Raw genomic sequence first — 16,938 nt, forward strand, 5'->3', positions numbered from 1 at the left:
CTCCACCGTTGGTGATAAACGGAAAGGAGGCTTTGGAGTCTGAGGATACGGGTTCAAACCTTTCCCTAGCTGCTTTGTATGACTGTGAGCAAGTCACTTTCTGGGCCTCATTTTCCTCACCCATAAAATGGGGGAGCAGGAGATGTTGGACTGGATGAACTAGAGTCCTTCCCACCTTCAAATCTATGATCTTATGAACCGAAACAGCTCAAGTCTGCAGGACCCAGACTTTAGGCTGGTGCTCCCCAACAATGGTGGGACTGGCTCTAGTATGGGCCATGGGAGAGTGGGACACGGAGGGGACTGTTTAGGGTACTCTCCCTGCCTTTGAGGGTAACCTAGAGTCCATGGGAATGCCAAATGTGAAACATTCTGCTTTGCCCCTGTGCTCACTTACCAGTTTAGTGAGACAGGTGAATGAAGCCAGAGAAAGCTGAGAGTAGGTACCTTTAGGTATTACAGAAACAATTAACTTTCAGGGAAAACAAGAAAATCTAAGTAAGGGAAAAAAGATATGCCTAAGAACTCTCATTTTCATTGGGGTGGGGGTAGGGGGTGCTGATATCCCATTTCCCCATCAATCTAGCCAGTCTCCATTTGTGGATACTATCTCTTGATTGACCTGAAACAAGCCCAGTTCAACTATTAAATGTTTCTTGTGATGGCTTTTCCTCTCACTAAGAAAATAGGATCATAGAAAATTACAAGCTGCAAATGATTTTAGAGGATGGTCGCGTGCAATCTCCCACCTCTATGGCAACTGACAGGACGTTCACCCTCCGCCCAGATGCTTCCTGTGTATGGAGAACTGATGTTGGAAATTACCACCCTAGACTTTCAAATTGTGTCACTGACATGAGGGCACCTAGGTGGCACAGTTAATGCAGCACTGGACACGGGAGGCAGGAGGATTTCAATTAGAATTCTGATTCAGACTCTAGCTGGGCAAGTCTCCCAACATCTGCCTCAGTTTCTTTACCTCTAAATGGGGGTAATGATAGCACCTCCTCCTCAGGGTTGTTGTGAGGATCAAACAAGCGCTATAGATATGCTAACCCTTAGATAATCCACAGTCCCTGGTGGGAACCTTAACCCTAACACACCTTAGTATCAAACATATTAGGCCTCTAAGGCCCAGCAAACACCATATTATACGCCAAATTAACTTTCAAGACTAGCCTGCCCTTTTAAATAAGTAACAGAAGGTGAAACACTACAGTTACTGAGCCACATTAACATAAGTACTCAATTAGGGTATATTTCAAATGAGATCCTGTCTAAATGAGTCTGGGATGGAGAGACATCATATATCAGATAACTGAACACTTGCCAGCTCTATCCAGGAATGGGTCTAGAATGTGCACATCAGAGCTGGTCCTAAATCTATGCTATGTCAGTTAGTAAATAAACACTTGTTGAGTACATATTACGTACTAGACATTGTGCTACATGCTAGGGATACAAAGAAAAGCAAAAGGCAATTTCTATTCTTAAGAAGCTCACAGTCCAACGGAGGAGACACCAAACAGCTATGTAAATAAGCTAGATACAGGAGAAAGGAGAGATCAGAGGGAAGGAACTAGAATTAAGGGGAACCAGGAAATGCTTACTGTAGAAGATGGGATTTTAGTTAGGAAGTGAAGGAAGCCAAGAAGCAGAGATGAGGAGGGAAAGCATTCCAGGCATGGGAGACATCCAGAGAAAATGCTTGGAAATGAGAAATGGAGTTTCTTGTTTGAGGAACAGCAAGGAGTTCAGTGCGACTGGATTGAAGAGTAATGGGGTAGGGAGTAAGGTGTAAAAAAACCAGAAAGGCAGGGGCGGGGACAGGATTCTGTACTTGATCCTAGAGGTGACAGGAAGGCACTGGAGTTTACTGAGTAGGGGGAGTAACATAGTTTATACTTGCACTTTAGGAAGATCACTTTGGTGGCTGAGTGGAGGATGGACTGGAGTGAGGAGAAACTTGTGGTAGACCAACCAGCAGGCTACTGTGACAGCACAGGCATGAGAGGGGCTGCACTACGGTGGTGGCAGATGTCAGAGAACAGACTGTATATGAGATGTTATGAAGGTAAAACTGACAGGCTTTGGAAACAGACTGGATAAAGTGGGTGAGACGTGTATAATGGCATGTAGATTATGAGCCTGGGAGACTGGAAGATGGTACCCTTGACAGTAATAGGAAAATTAGGAGTGGAGTATTTTGGGGAAAAGATACCGGGATAGGTTTTGGGCATGTTGAGTCTAAGATATCTAATAGGCAGTTCAAGTTGCAAAACTGGAAGTCAACAGAGAATTTAAGCCTGGATAAGGTTTGAGAATTATCAGTGTAGAGATGACGGTTGAATCTATGGCGTTAATGAGATCACCAAGTGAAAGAGTATAGAGGGAGAAAAGAAGAGGGCCCAGGACAGAACCCTTTGGGACAGCTTGTTATTGGATACAACACAGATGAAGATACAGCAAAGGAGACAGAGAAGGAGCAGTCAGATAGAACTGGGCAGGAGTAATGTTGCAAAAGCCTACAGGGTGTCAAGAAGTGGGTGACTGACAAAGGCTGCAGAGATGTCAAGCAAGAGGATTATCATTGGACTAGGCAACTAGGAGATCATCAGTGACTTGGAGAGAGCAGCTTGGCTTGAATGACCTCAGGAGCCAGTCTGTAGAGTTAGGAAGAGGGTGAGAGAAGAGGAAATAGAGGTGACAGAAGGCATCTGGGAGAGGTGAGTTGGGAAGAGGAAGCTTTCAGTGAATGACCTCCGTTTTGTCTGTGAAAGAAGCGAGGTTCTCAGCTGGGAGGGTGGGTGAACTATTCGAGGTTTCATGAGGGATGAAAAGATGTGGAAGAGAAGCCGTGGGGAGTGGGATAGTGAGTCGACTACAGGAAACGTTAAAAAAAAAAAGACTGTCTTGATGCAATGATCGAGGTTCTAGCTCAGATGACTTCACAAATTTGTTGTGAATCCAATTAGCACAGTTTTGTGATTTTTACTAGCTTTGTTTGGACACACGTGAGAAGCAAAGGCAGCAGATGGTGGGAGTAATCCAAGACTGAGGCTTGGCAGGGCAAGATCAGTAATAAGATAAGGGGCAAGGAATTCAAAAGAATGAGTGTCAAGTTGAACTGGTTCACAAAGGGGAGAGTGTACTCAGTGCAGGGAGAGAGGCCTGGGAAAGAATTGATGGACTGAAGAACTGGAGGAGGTTGTTAGGCAGAGGGAGGTGGAATGATAGTAGGTTTTGATTGGATAAGAGAATTTTGGGGCTCATGAACGTGGAAGTGGAATGATGGCAAGATCAAGGGTATGACCATCTCTGTATCTGAGATAGGGTGGAAGGGTAGGTCATAGGAAATGAGCAAGTTAAAGACTGGGGGGGATAAAAGTGTTTCAGGGAGTATCGATTGATGTGTTGGAGCCCCTTAGTATGAGGGCAGGAGCTGGGGAGGAATAACTCTTAGCCAGTCACAGAATATAACCTCTCTCTGGGCTATTGGTATGAGTGGTGATGTCTTAGAAAGATCCTACACTAGGACTACCTCACGCTTTATATACTATTACATATAATTACTAAAGCACCTTACTCACAACCACCCTATGAGTATTATCACCCCCATTTTACAGATGAATTAACCATCCAGCTTAACTCACATGGGCTTTGAAAAGCAAATGCAGCTATTGACAATCCAGAGTAATGAATAACACAGATCCTACGAACAACTGAAATTCAGATAAGGCAAAAAATGCAGTTTAGTTAATGGTTTAAAGCTTTTCTGTTAAAGGGCCCTGTACTAGTCTGTCATCCCCCTCATAAAACAGTGAAAACTCTTCTTGTAAGACCGCTGGGACAGGGACACAAAAGGGCATCAAATTCTAACTGTATCTTAGCTATTCTAGGTAAATAGCAACAAAGTAACCCCATTGATTACTTTACTTATGGAGGGCTTTGGTATTTCTACACGGCCAGTTCTTGAAAGGGTAACAAGGACCTTTTAAAACTCTTCACTCCTCCCACAAGTCAGCAAAATGTTTACCCAACACAGAAGGGCCACAGTACAGATGAAGACAACACAACCCATAGAATTTCCTTATTTATTAAAGAGCAGAAATAAATTTTGCTTAAATTTCATACAAAAAACAAACATTAAAACTTAGTTTTTAAAGTCTTTCCACTGGAATAAAATTGAGAAATAAGTTGGCTTTTAGATAATATATTTATTTAAAAAAATAAAAGTAATTGACAAAAGATACCACATTATACTTCATGCTGAGAGGCTCTCCCCAGGCCCAGAAGGCCGTCATTCGTTCCTCTGTAACACTCGGCCTTCCCCAGTAATTGTAAACACAGGAACCCCTTCAACCCAGTCTCATAGTCCCCAGCACTAGCTCAGCTACAGGAGCCAGGGGGATCTCTCTGTGCCATGAGCTGAGCTCCTTTGTAAAGAAAATCTGAGTGAACACTAAACAAGTATTTCACTAAAAGATGATGATTTATTAAAATTATAAAGTAGCAGTCTTATGGTCTGTAAATAGTTTACATCGGACATTTTCCATTGTTGCAGCTCTGCTCCCCAGGACAAGTTTATTCAGTATTCAAAGGGAATGACAAAGACAAGGCATTATTTCCTGCATGCTTTCTTGGGCCAAAACCAGTAGGACTACATGTATGTTTTACAGGATAGGACTTGGAATGCCCCCTTCTCACAGAGGCTAGTTAAGGAGTGTTACCAAGAACGAAGACTACAAGTTATACAACATTGATTATTATAAATTAGATTTGTTCTTATCCATCCCCATTCTCCTCGATATTTTCTCTTTCCTGCAGAAAAATCTGCTTCCTATTTCTCATTACAACAACAATTAAGTCACTAATGATGATTAGAATGTGCTGTGGAGGCCTTGATTCTGAAGACATTTATGCGCAGGTGGGAAGCAATCTGATTGCAGACACTGACGCAGTAGCGAATTAAATCAAATAAGGAGAAGACCTGAAAGGAAAAGATCTTTTTAGAGTCTTGCAAAGTGTTTGGACCCTCCCTGGACCATATGAAAAAATATCAAGGCATCTATCTCTTTACCAGAATCACACTTAATCCCTAAAAAAACCAAATGAAAAAAATTTCTACATGTTCCATTCCTTTAACAAGGCAGTTAGTATTTGCAAGCCACATTACCAGTCCTGGTGTGCAGCTACTGAATGCAGGGATCAGAGTATTAAACAGACATACATGATTGTTAAACCCAGAAACAATACTTCATAAAGTCTTAGAGGCATCATCATGTTCTGACGGTTCCAAATTAATTCACCTTCATTACAAATTCAATCAACAACAATCTTGTGTGACTTATTATTAGATAAACCTAGGAAAACTTAGGTTCAGTTAGAAATTATAGACTGGCCCCTCAAAATGAAATTTTACTTACCAGAGCAATCCAAAGTACAATATATTCATCAATAAAGCTGTTGAAGTACTGGTCCAGAAACAAAAGGGCAGGACCTATGAAAGCTGTGTCATGTAGACTCATTTCACTCTTGGTCATGTGTGCAACCTGTGGATAAAAGAGAATTTGGCAGTAGACCTTCACATTGGCTAACAGTGTGGTGACAGAATTTGGTTTCGGAGATTATTCAGCTGCACAAACAAAAACAAAAATTTATTACCGAGGAAGTTTCACTATTTCAATTATCTGTTATTTTCCACAATTCCTTTATGACTTAGTAAGCCTTTAAGATTTGCTGTGCACTCAAAAACTACAACACATGGGAATGAGCCTCTGGAAGGCTAGGCTGTTTCTCAGACAACAGACCCTCACCGGGCCCACCTTCAAGACCTTTCTAGCTTGGCAGAATCTGCCACAGCTTAGTCCCTTGACTATCGTTTCTGAAAGTCACTATGATGAGGCATCAGCAGGGTTTTGGTGGTAGTGAGCCCCAAATAATTGGAGCTATGCAAAAGTAGGGGCACATTATCTCAGGAAACAATGAATTCCTCCTCCTAAGAGTCTTTAAACAAAAACCAGATAACCACTTGTGAGGTATTTTGTAGAAGGGATTCTTCTTTTAGACATTGGTTGGATCAGGCCTCCAAGGTGCTTTCCAACTCTGAAGTTTTTTAATTATATGTAAAGGTCTTATCAGGTCACTCCCCTATCGATGAGCTCCAATGGTTCCTTATTACTTATAGGATCAAATATAAAGTTGTCTGGTTGGCATTTAAAGCTCTTCAAAATCTTGCCCCCTTTTCCCTTACCTCACTCACCTCTACTAATTCCACAATCAAATGCCCATGATCTACTTGTCCAACCTTGAAGATGACACTCCAAACCTAGAATGCTCTGTCCCTCATGCTGGCCTCTCAAGTCTCCCTGGCTCCTTTCCAGACTCAAGTGACACCCCACTTTGTGCAGGAGGCCTTTCCTAGACATGCCCTGCACCTCTTTTATGTACCTGTCTTATGCTCCCTGGGGGCGGGGCTGTTCTTGGCCCCAGTTCTTAGCCCAGTGCCTGGCACAGAATCAGCATTTAATAAAATGCTTACTGGCTGATATGATTATAAAACTCTTGTTTTGTGACCCATTCCCAAGGAAGGCAGGGATAATAATACTGGCTGATACTAATTCAGTGTTTTATAGTTTACAAACTAATTTTTTCTCCCTCAACAACCCTAAGGTAGGTAGTACAAGTCAGCTGATATTCACACAAGTAAAATGACTCATGTGAAATCACAAATCAAATGGTGAACTGAAACTCAAATCCTGGTCAGGATGCAAAATGACCCAGATGGGCAAAGCCTTCCACTGCCACCAAACGAAGCTGTGATTTTGTACACCCTTCCTTTCGGCTTGGCCTGTGGTTTCTTAACCTTGTGCTGCTATGGACAAGGACAGTCTGAGGCCTGAGACAAAGGATCGGAATGCAAGCCAGCATCCCACAATGGAGGACGGGGGTGGTGGTGAGTGTGCAGAGTAGAAACAAGGGCACATATAGGTCACTAAGGTCAGAGGACACTTACCTGGCTGGGAAAACTAAGATGTATGTGAAGACAGAAAGGGGAGAAGGCAGGTCTCTCACTCTTACATATGGAAAATGTAGAAAGGGAAACAAGTTCTTTCCTAAGAAATCAGCTGCCTGCAGATGGCACCGTGACAGACAGGGATGGCAACTCTAGCTCAGGACCCAGGTCTAGGCCTACTACAGCTTTGAGCCTGCCCTAAGGGTGGTGCTCCCTATTAGCAAAATGAGGTATTGTCTAAATCCATATTCTTAAATTGGGGGATGCGGTGACATTCCAGGAACTGCAGCTGTAGCTGCAGGACAGCGGGAAAATATCGACCATAACATTGCATCTACTATGTTTCAGGCATGGCTCTTAAGTGCTAGAGATACAAAGGCGCTCACAGTCCACTGGGTGGGGGCATACCTTTATGATGTGCCTATCTTTAAGATAAACTTTGAGAATTTGGAAGAAAGGGGAAATGGGTTTGAAGGAGTTCCCAAGGAATTGCAGGGAAAAAAACCACAAGAATCATTGACTTCATATACAGGAAAATTGAAACAAACAAAAATGAAGTGTCTTGTTTTGGTGCTTACCACAAGCTTGTTAGTGATTTTAGCAGCTACAAAGCCAAATGTCAGTATATAAAGACAGGGATGTTTTTCGAAGAGTTGAACAGCTGACTTCTTGTAGATCATCGCAGCTAATGTAATCACTGATCCAATATGGAGAAAAGGAGAAAGGACACTTGTTCCCTATACAGAATCAAGAGAAGGAAACAGTTAACACAGTATACCCCAATGAAACCAATTCGATTTGCTGAGAAGGCTGAGCAGCCTCAGTTCTCCTCAAATTCAAAATTTGTGGAAGCTGTGCCTGACAGCTGTTTCTTCAGCTGAACAAAGGAACAGCTGACCAAAGCAACGGCAACAGGGATCAAGTAAGAAAAAAACGAAAACAGAGAAATTCTCCTGTGAATTCCAATTTACTAAGTCATGCACCCATAAAGTTATTGTTTGCTTATTATTAAGGGTAAGGGGGAAAACTGTAAATTAATAATGGCTATTTTTTTTAAAGAAAAAGTTTCAAATGAAAAAATGAAAGCACAGGTCTTCTAAATCTTAGCTCAAACTTGAACCAAAAATACCAAGTGAAGGTACACTTACTGCTATGGTTGATCCGTTTTTGCCAACACCACCTGTGAAGATTACACGGAAGTAATTTGTACAGGAGAATATGGTCCCTGCTACAGTACAAAGTGCTGGAAAAATTTTCATTTGAATATTCAGCACTGGAATCTTTAATGGGAGAAAGAGAACAAAATTAAAACATGTATAACATGAAATAAGCACATATATTTATTCAGAAATCTCCAATACTTTAAAACCATGTTCCTAAATTTATAAGCATCACCCTCTCCCAAGCCCCTGTGGCCCCATTTCAGGAAGAATAGCTCTCATTTAAAACAACAATAACCAAGTATGTTTTCCTGTTCTTTCCTATCAGAGACAATGCTGCCACACTTCAGGGAATGAGACTGAACAGCATTAAGTCTCATTTGTCTTGACATCCTTTTTTGGCAAAATAAGAAAATAGTACAAGTTCTTTCATGAGTAACACAAGTAGGTTCCAGTGTAAGGAAAAACTAGCCTGGAGAAAATCCCATAATGAACTCTCTTTAAGCTTTTATGATACATACCCTGTTCCTTTTGACCTCTATTCTCCAAATACTTATTGTTATTTAAGAGCAGTGGAAGAAAACATTTCAAACATGAGAGAATAAAGTCTTGGGCTGGATTTAAAACAATGGCTCCCGGATAAGGTTCCTAACCCCACAGAATTGAAGTTGTTAGTGCAAGCCAAAGGCCACTGAGGAGGAAACCAAAAGAAAAGCAGGCAAGAAAGACCCCAACAAATTCACCTAAGTGTATCTCCCTTTAATATGAGCCTAAAAACAAAAATGATAACATAATATGCTTTATAAAACGGGGCATTATTCACTTTACTCAAAGATTCACTACATAGTGCCTCTAATCATTAAATTATCGCCAATTAAAATATAGTTGTGTATTATTTTTAAATTTGTCAGTAACTACAGGAAAGATGCTGACAAACCTCCTAAGGAAAGCACCTAGGATGGTTCACAGAACTGGAGATTACACCACATAAGTAGCAGTTGAAGAAAGTGGTGCCATTTAGCTTGGAGAAGACTTTGGGAGGATCTGACAGCAGTCTTAAAATGGGAAAGGCTGTTATGCTGCAGAGGAACCAGGCTTGTTCTCCTGGGCCTCAGAAGGTGAAACTAGAGGAAATGGACAGAAGTTATGGAGGCACATTTTGGTTAGCTATAAAGAACTTCGCAATAATTAGGGCTAGACCAAGGTAGAATGAGCTGCCTTGGAAGGCATCCCTGCAGGTCTCTGAGCAGACACTAGATGGATGACCACTTGTCATGGACGTTAGAGCAGAATCTCCTGCTAAGGAGATGGGGGCTGAACCAGAAGACCTTTGAGGTTCCTTTCAACTCTGAGACTTTGTGCTCCTAACTGACAATCTGTCAGATATATAACTATCATATAAAGTGAGGTACACTTGCAGTGAGTTTTTAAAGTCCATATTTTATTAAAAGGTCCTGTCCACAAATTTCTATCCCTCCCCCCTCCCAAATTTAGCTTTTTCCATGTAATATAAAAGGTTTTTTTTTTTTTGGTATCATGTTCAATTTGAAAACATGGTGATAGTAGAACGCAAATAGAAACATTCTAATAGCTAATTGCTTTCACAGAAGAATATAGATGCAAGATTAAAAGATAACCAATGATTTAAGGTACAATGTTTTACCCTGTTTTCTTACAGTATAAAGCAAGTAAGAGTGTGAGTGAGGATACAAAATGTAGTCCTTAAGATCTGATTTCATTATAAATCCCAATTCAAAAGGGAATAGAATGTAGACAAAAGCTAAATAAAGCCTAGGGAACTGTCATTATCTCACAAATGTCTCATCTTACTCCATTCCTTCAGAAAACTGAAGAACTCAGTTTATTTATAGAATTCTATGACCTCTTGCAAAATTGTACTAAGTTGTTTGTTTTCAAAGCATCTGTTGATTTTTCATGTTGCACTGTGGAAGATTTTAATTTCATGAATTCCACATGCTGGTCCAGTTTAAAAAATGACAAAATTTTCCCAAATTCTATCTTGCACATGCTAGAACACACTGAACTGCTCCCCTTACCTTCCCCTCTCCCAACTCACAACTCATTTTCAATTCAGGAAGAGCAGTACTGCTGCTTTGAGCTCCAAAAAGTAACTCTGTTCCAGCTCAGAAAACCATAAGATCATCTCAAGTCAGCTAAACCTGGCTGAAATCTAATTCACCTCTTACCATTTCTTTGATCACTGTGTTTTCTTACACAAGGACAAAGAAAACCTTTGGCAAAGATAAAAATGCCATCTTCCCCCATTTTGAAATGAGCACTAAATACAGGGAATCCCCTACACCACACTGGTGCTAATACCCATGGTATAGGCTAACCTTGATATAACAGGCTTTTACTGTACGTAGTTTTTATGTTTTGGGGGACACGATTTGACCCATGGTATACATCCAAATCTGTGTAATAAAGATCTGTGCCATAACAGAGTTCTACTGTATTTAAAATTTGATGAAATCACTTTAGGGTCATGGAAGCTCATATTGGTGCCCTATGAAAGAAGAAAAAAGAATATAGAGCATTAGTACAGCCAGGCAAATTAGTACATGGCCTGGGCCACAAAGCAGAGAAAAAGGCAGCAGGCCTAGAGGGAAAATATAAGCTGTTCTCCTCCTTTTCTCTTACCTTCTCTGTAGAAGAACAACTGGTACCCTGGCACCCAGGCACCCTGCCCTTGCATGAGGGAGGCAAGAAGTCAGCTTCAGAGGCGCAGGGGAGGAAGGACTAGGGTCAGGTGAACTTTCAGTCTCAGAGTCTCACCCCTAGGGTCTACACTGGGACACAATACTTAGGCACCACAACTTAACCCATATTCTCTTTTCCCCTTGCAAATGGGGGCACGATGACAGTAGTAGCCACTTGCAACTTTCCTTTGCCTTAATTTCCCTGGTAACGTCCTTTTGCTCCTCAGAAGCAATGAGAGCCACTGCTCTGTCATCTCTGAAAATCTGCTGATGGTAAGAGCTGCACTGACCACATATTACCTCTAGCCTAGAGCGGCGCTTCTTAAAACTGTCACAATCCACAGTTTCAGAAGCACTGAAGGGGTCTCAAGTGGAAAAAATTTAAGAAGCCCTGGCCTAGAGCCTCTTTCATGTGGAAAGAGATGTCCTTTGAGGCAGTTTGGATAGTGTAGGGTAGGTCCCCTACATCAAAGGAGAACTCCTTTGGACACATTTAGGTTGTGATGTAGTTGAATTTATGTATCAAAATGATATCTACTCAATTTTTGTCATTGGAAATGGGTCAGGGGTCGTGAAAAATCCTAAAATTTCACTGACTTCTTTCTATGTTCCAATTGGTCTTGTGTCTCTGAATAGGAAAATCGATTTGCTAAATTTTTTCAATGGTGCACTGCAGTAGCTCAAAACTTTGCTTGTTTAGTAAGTTCAAGCACAAATAGCCATCAACTCTCTCCCAAAGAATTTGGGAATTATATATTTTAAGGCAGCACCAGGCCTCGTTATGTGTTGAATGACAACAAACATTATGTTCAAATTATTTAAACAATAAGAATATTTCTAAAACTGGCTTAATTTGTGCTCTTTATTTTATCAATACAATCCATGAAACTGAGGCATACTAGGCTCTACAACTTGAAGCTAATCTTACTGTTAATGGAATTTTACCCACAGATATATTTATCTCCACACAAGGATTTCTAGGACACATTAAAGAACTGAAGAGTTTACTATGCAGAAAGCACTTTGGAAACCTTAAAATGCTACATAAACGTTATAAATTAAAGCAGCAATTCGACTTAAAAAGGGAATTGGATCGGAAATCCAATTGAGGAATCATGACTGCAGTTCCCTTAATAAACTTATCCCAATGTATGACAGCCTTGAATTTGTTTTTCATCAAACTGGAGTGTTTGAAGATGGTTCTGAAAAGTGCTAATAAAATATGCTTTTTCTGTAACAATAAACAAGTCTTTCTTCCATACTGTAAGGATCACAATTTCCTCAGTTGTGGGATGTTCCCTCCACAATGGCATATACGGCAACTCTTTTACAACTTTGTCAATGGTTTTCAAGAGTTGCAGTGATTGAAAAATTTATTGTCTCAGGCCAATCTGCAGAAGAACATCTCCACCAATGGCTAAGGGGATCCTCAGCTAAGAGAGGAATAATTATTCCCCAGATTTGTATTAAAATTCTTTCCAGCTTGATTGGGCCTGCTAGCACTCCACTGGAATAGCCTTCAAGAATTCTCAGGATCACTAACATGCCTCGAAGTGGCCCTGAAGTAGAACTTTAGTGAAAGATAACAAAATCGAAACCTTTTTTATGGTCTTCTTTGGTCTATGACTTTGCAAACGATACAAACACAGCTGTGCAAAAAAAATTTCTTACATTTGAAAAACAAAGCCCCACAATATAAGGCATTGTGGCTATTCTATTAACCTTGGTGAAAATCCATCTCTACCAAAAAAAAAGGAGCCAGAAATTGAGTCTTCTCAAATTCAGAAAGGCAGATATAATTTTTTTTTTGAAAAACAAAACAAAACAAAAACAAACAAAAAAAAAACCCAGCTAATCCTCTCAAAGCAGCTCTTTATGCAATGGACTGCTTGCCTGGGCAAATACCTTAAGTATAGATTTCCTGTGTTTAAAGTATTTGGCTCTGCTCTTTTTACTATAAATCTACTTTCTTCAATACTGTAGTAAAAGGAACCACTCTAAATAACCTTAATTTCACATGGGTTTAGAAAGTATCACGTGTTTTTGTACTCCCCAAATATTTCTTTGATTCTGAGGTAGCTAAGCCATTTATCAGTTGTAGCCAACTACCAAAACCTATAAGAAAATTAGTATATCCCTGAATTATACTATATTGTGCTCCACTTCCATCATATATAAATGTCTACACTGTCATCACATCTTTATCCTGAATTAGCATAGTGTCATGCTCTGAAGTAACATCTTTGCTAGTATTAGATAAAGAAAACACAATGTCAAAAAAAGGCCCAAATGTGGCAGCTCCATGTTAATTACAGGAACCGGTGGTGGGCACTGATCTACAGAAGCGTCAAACATGGCCACAATGGGCCTACAACAATCCTAAGTCCCCCAGAATCAGATTAAAATGTAACTGGGAAATATTTAACAAAGTTAAAAAAATACAATAAAACACACAATGTTAATAAGTAGATTTCTAAGTCAATATTGCCTGCACGGATCCTTATGTATAGTTTAGTGGCCCATTTCTACTGGAATTTGACATCACTAATCTAAATTCTTTATTCATCTCACTTTAAAATCTCAGCACAGAATTTCAGGCCACTATGCTAATAGCATGAGCATACTGAGGGAAATTATTTCCTAGAACTCAGTTTTTACTTTTAAATTAAAAACAAAGTGGTGGAATCTATTCAAGGGCTTAAAGTAATAAAAATCATGTTCTAACAGATATTATTTGGGACACTATGCATACAATGTGATGGAATGGCTTTAAATAAAATCTACTAAGATAATATATTGGTTGTAGTCTTATTACCTTCTCCCTACCTTCCCTGACCTTTAACTCATCCCTGGTAGTAAATGCTTAAAGCAGTGTATTAGGAGTATACCTCCTTAAGTAAATTGATTTCTTCCTATATTTTGCTTTTAATTAGATTTTTTTAAAAAAAGATTATTTCTACCACAATAACTTGCTTTTAAGATAACCATCAAATTATTTATAACCTTGTTTTGAAAGGAAAAAAAAAAGCAATAATACAGTTACAGATATGGTGATCAGGAGGCAGAAATTACTTTGCCCAAAGCTCTGTGGAATACAGTGCTAGCAATTTATTAAGAAGAGGCATGCTATGTACGCTATGGCGGTTATCTGAATTTCAGCTAAGGTGGAAAAACCAAAGTCCTAACAACTGCTTCAAAAAAAGTCCTTTGGCATTGCTTTCAAGGGAAATGTTAATTCTGTTCTGGGGAAAAAAAAATACTCTGTCCACTATATTGTCTGTGGTTTTAAATGATTAAAGGGAGAGTTTTATGGATTCCATCTGTTCAGAAAAGGAAATAAAAGTCTGAATCGATCCTTGCTTTTGAGGCATCTTGATGTACCTCCTGCAGTTTACTTCCTCATTTGTAAAAATGAGACAGCCACAAGTTCTGAGAAAGGTCAGAGATTCTCAAAGGCCTTCGGGGTCGTCATCTCTGCACTGAATCAAATGTTCTACAGATTGCCAAAAAGGTGACATTCACCATGGCCTGAAGAAAAATACCTGGGTCCTATTGTTACCGAGTTTTTTTTTTTGGTAACGATGAGGATGAAATAACTTCACATGTTATTGTTTAATTGGGTTATACTGCATTTGAAAACACAAGCAGAATACATAACATGCATTACATGGGATATACAAGGTGAACAAAATTACCATAGATTGCCAAAAAGGTGGTCCTCCAATCACTGCCAGCAAATGCATGATTATTATGAAGATTTGCACTTCAGTCACATCAATTCTAATTAGGTACAAAAAGCCAAAAAAGCAGAATTACTCAAAACAATTTCAGGTTAATCAACTGCAAGCTCAGCAGCTCTCCTCTATCATGCACAACTGGAAAACCTCCACAACACTGGGCAAGGAGGAGACAGAAACAGAGAAGGGATCAAATAATTTGTTGAGGAAAATTCAAATAAAAACTCTTTAATCTAATTTGACAAATTTCACAGAGCAATAAAAACCTCACCTTTTGTGAAAGGGATTTTTGGACACATTTTAGTTGGTGTCAGACAGGAGCAAAACAAAACAAACTCTACCGACCAAACAAAAAAGTCCTATCAAAGTTTAACCTTTCTCACCAAAAAAAGAGATCATTTGTGAGTGTTAATTGCCAAAAAAGGTACTTATATGCCATAAATAAAATTATGAAATATTTTGCAACACCAGAAAGCAAAGTAGTTAGAAAAATTATAAGCTTCAATTAAAATACAATAAGGTAAAACTCTATGTATGACCTTGCACAAACCCGCTGCCTTTTAAAGACTGAAATTGTCTGCCACAGTTGAAGTAGGAAAAAAATATTCCATTATACATTATCATTGTATTTCTTGTACTAACTAATCATATACCTAACTATGACTTCTTGAAAGTTTTCTTTGAAAGGAGCTACAACTTAGCTTTGGGGATACTGCAAATGGTCTCACAGTTAAGAAGAAATTATCTTATCAGAAAAACTAGGGCAGTACAACTTAAAGCCAGAAAAGTTCTAAGACTCTACAGGAAAAGAAGAAGGGTAAAAACATGATTCAGAAAGAAGGCAAAGGCCCATCATTCATTTCCTCCTGAAGGTGTGTTAGAATAAGTTCATGATCTCACCCACAGCTCTTAGGAGGAACTGTGAAAGAAGTAACAGGTCCGAGACAAGCAGACATCAAGAGCAGCAAAGGACACGAAAGTTATAAAAGTTTATAATGTGGAATTAACATGATTAAACCTCTCCTCTTTCCTATAACTGACTCTTTGGGTTCAAACAATCCTCCTCCACAATTCTCAGTTCAAAATTGTTCCTGCTTGAAGAATGACTTTAGGCAGGGACTAGACAATGGAGTAACTCTGGTACACACACATTAAGTGAAAAATGGGCTGAATTAGGCTAACTAGAATCTGAAGAGCTGATCTGGTGCATGGAGTTGTCAACAGACTGAGTAGCAGACTGGAAATTAAGCAGAGGTCAACGATGAGCTGCTCAGTCTTAGGTGGGGAGGGTACACATTTTACAGCTTTTTGCTAGACAGACATATGAAGCAGCCTTTTGGAAGAGGAAGGGCCAAAATGTATAGAATTGCAGAATAAAAATGGATGGATGCCATATTTACACACCTTTATGTCCTGGCTGAATTTAAAACACTGAATACAACACACAAAATGGTATCACTGCAACGTCCCGAAGAGAAGTTCCTAAAAAAAAATTTCTGAACTGTTCTGTTTATAAATGCTCACACATAAAATATTAAAAAAAAAAAAGCATTCAGGCTGTTTAGACCACCAATATCCTAATAACATGAAGGAAAAGCAATGTCAAGTTGTACACCAGATAGTTATGGACTGCTTTTCCTGATTTTTAATTTTAGAACACCTTACTTGAGGCTGACTACTCTCTTTTGCCAGAAAGCTGAATCTTTGGGACTCCTCAGGTCCCTCTGACTCCTAAAAATGTGGCAACAATCTTGACCACCACTGAAAAAGACTTCCTGTGCTAATTCCCAAGGATGCGAACTAAAGTGGGTTAAGAGGGACTCTACTGAAAGTGTAAAAGAATAAAACTATTTAGAGTGGCAGACATAGTTATAAAACAGTCAATATCTACCCCTCTTTTCATGAATAAAAATCTCTGAGCTGATTCATTAGAGCTGCTATTAGGAAGTAGGTCACCTTAATCTCTTTTGAGTCACAAAGGAAAGGAATTGCGCTCCAGAAGGAAGAAAACAGCCAGGAGTTTAGCATGCTGGATTCGATTTCAGCTCTGGCAATCATTCAGTGGGTAGCTTTAAACAAGTTCTGACATTACTGCTTTTTTATTGTTAAAATGAGAATCGCAGGATGAAATGTGCCAACATTAAGTCACCAAAACTAGTTCTCATGAACTACACCTTTTTAAAAAGGAGGTTGCAAAGCACCTAAAAACTTTAGTTCTCTCCTAAAAGAAAAAAACCAGTACTCATTCCTTCAATGTTAGACTCTCACGATTTCAATTCTGGATGGAAAACTTTCTGAACAAAAAT

The 16,938-nt window shown here is 39.5% G+C and overlaps 1 protein-coding gene across 4 annotated transcripts in view; it reads right to left on the reverse strand.

Annotated features, from left to right (window-relative positions):
- Positions 1-4,080: 4,080 nt before the first annotated feature.
- CEPT1 (choline/ethanolamine phosphotransferase 1) overlaps positions 4,081-16,938 on the reverse strand; it is a 39,603-nt gene continuing 26,745 nt past the window's right edge. For 3 of the 4 annotated variants that reach the window (XM_036766745.1, XM_036766747.1, XM_036766746.1), the window contains exons 5-9: positions 14,591-14,675; positions 8,164-8,295; positions 7,594-7,752; positions 5,427-5,552; positions 4,081-4,990 (exon numbers count right to left, since the gene is read on the reverse strand). In XM_036766745.1, the coding sequence (XP_036622640.1) occupies positions 4,871-4,990; positions 5,427-5,552; positions 7,594-7,752; positions 8,164-8,295; positions 14,591-14,675 (622 nt within the window). In that variant the 3' untranslated portion in view covers positions 4,081-4,870. The remainder of the gene's footprint in view (positions 4,991-5,426; positions 5,553-7,593; positions 7,753-8,163; positions 8,296-14,590; positions 14,676-16,938) is intronic. The other variant, XM_036766748.1, reaches the window with a different exon arrangement.

This window comes from Trichosurus vulpecula, chromosome 7, assembly GCF_011100635.1.
Source record: "Trichosurus vulpecula isolate mTriVul1 chromosome 7, mTriVul1.pri, whole genome shotgun sequence".
Lineage (NCBI taxonomy): Eukaryota > Metazoa > Chordata > Mammalia > Diprotodontia > Phalangeridae > Trichosurus > Trichosurus vulpecula.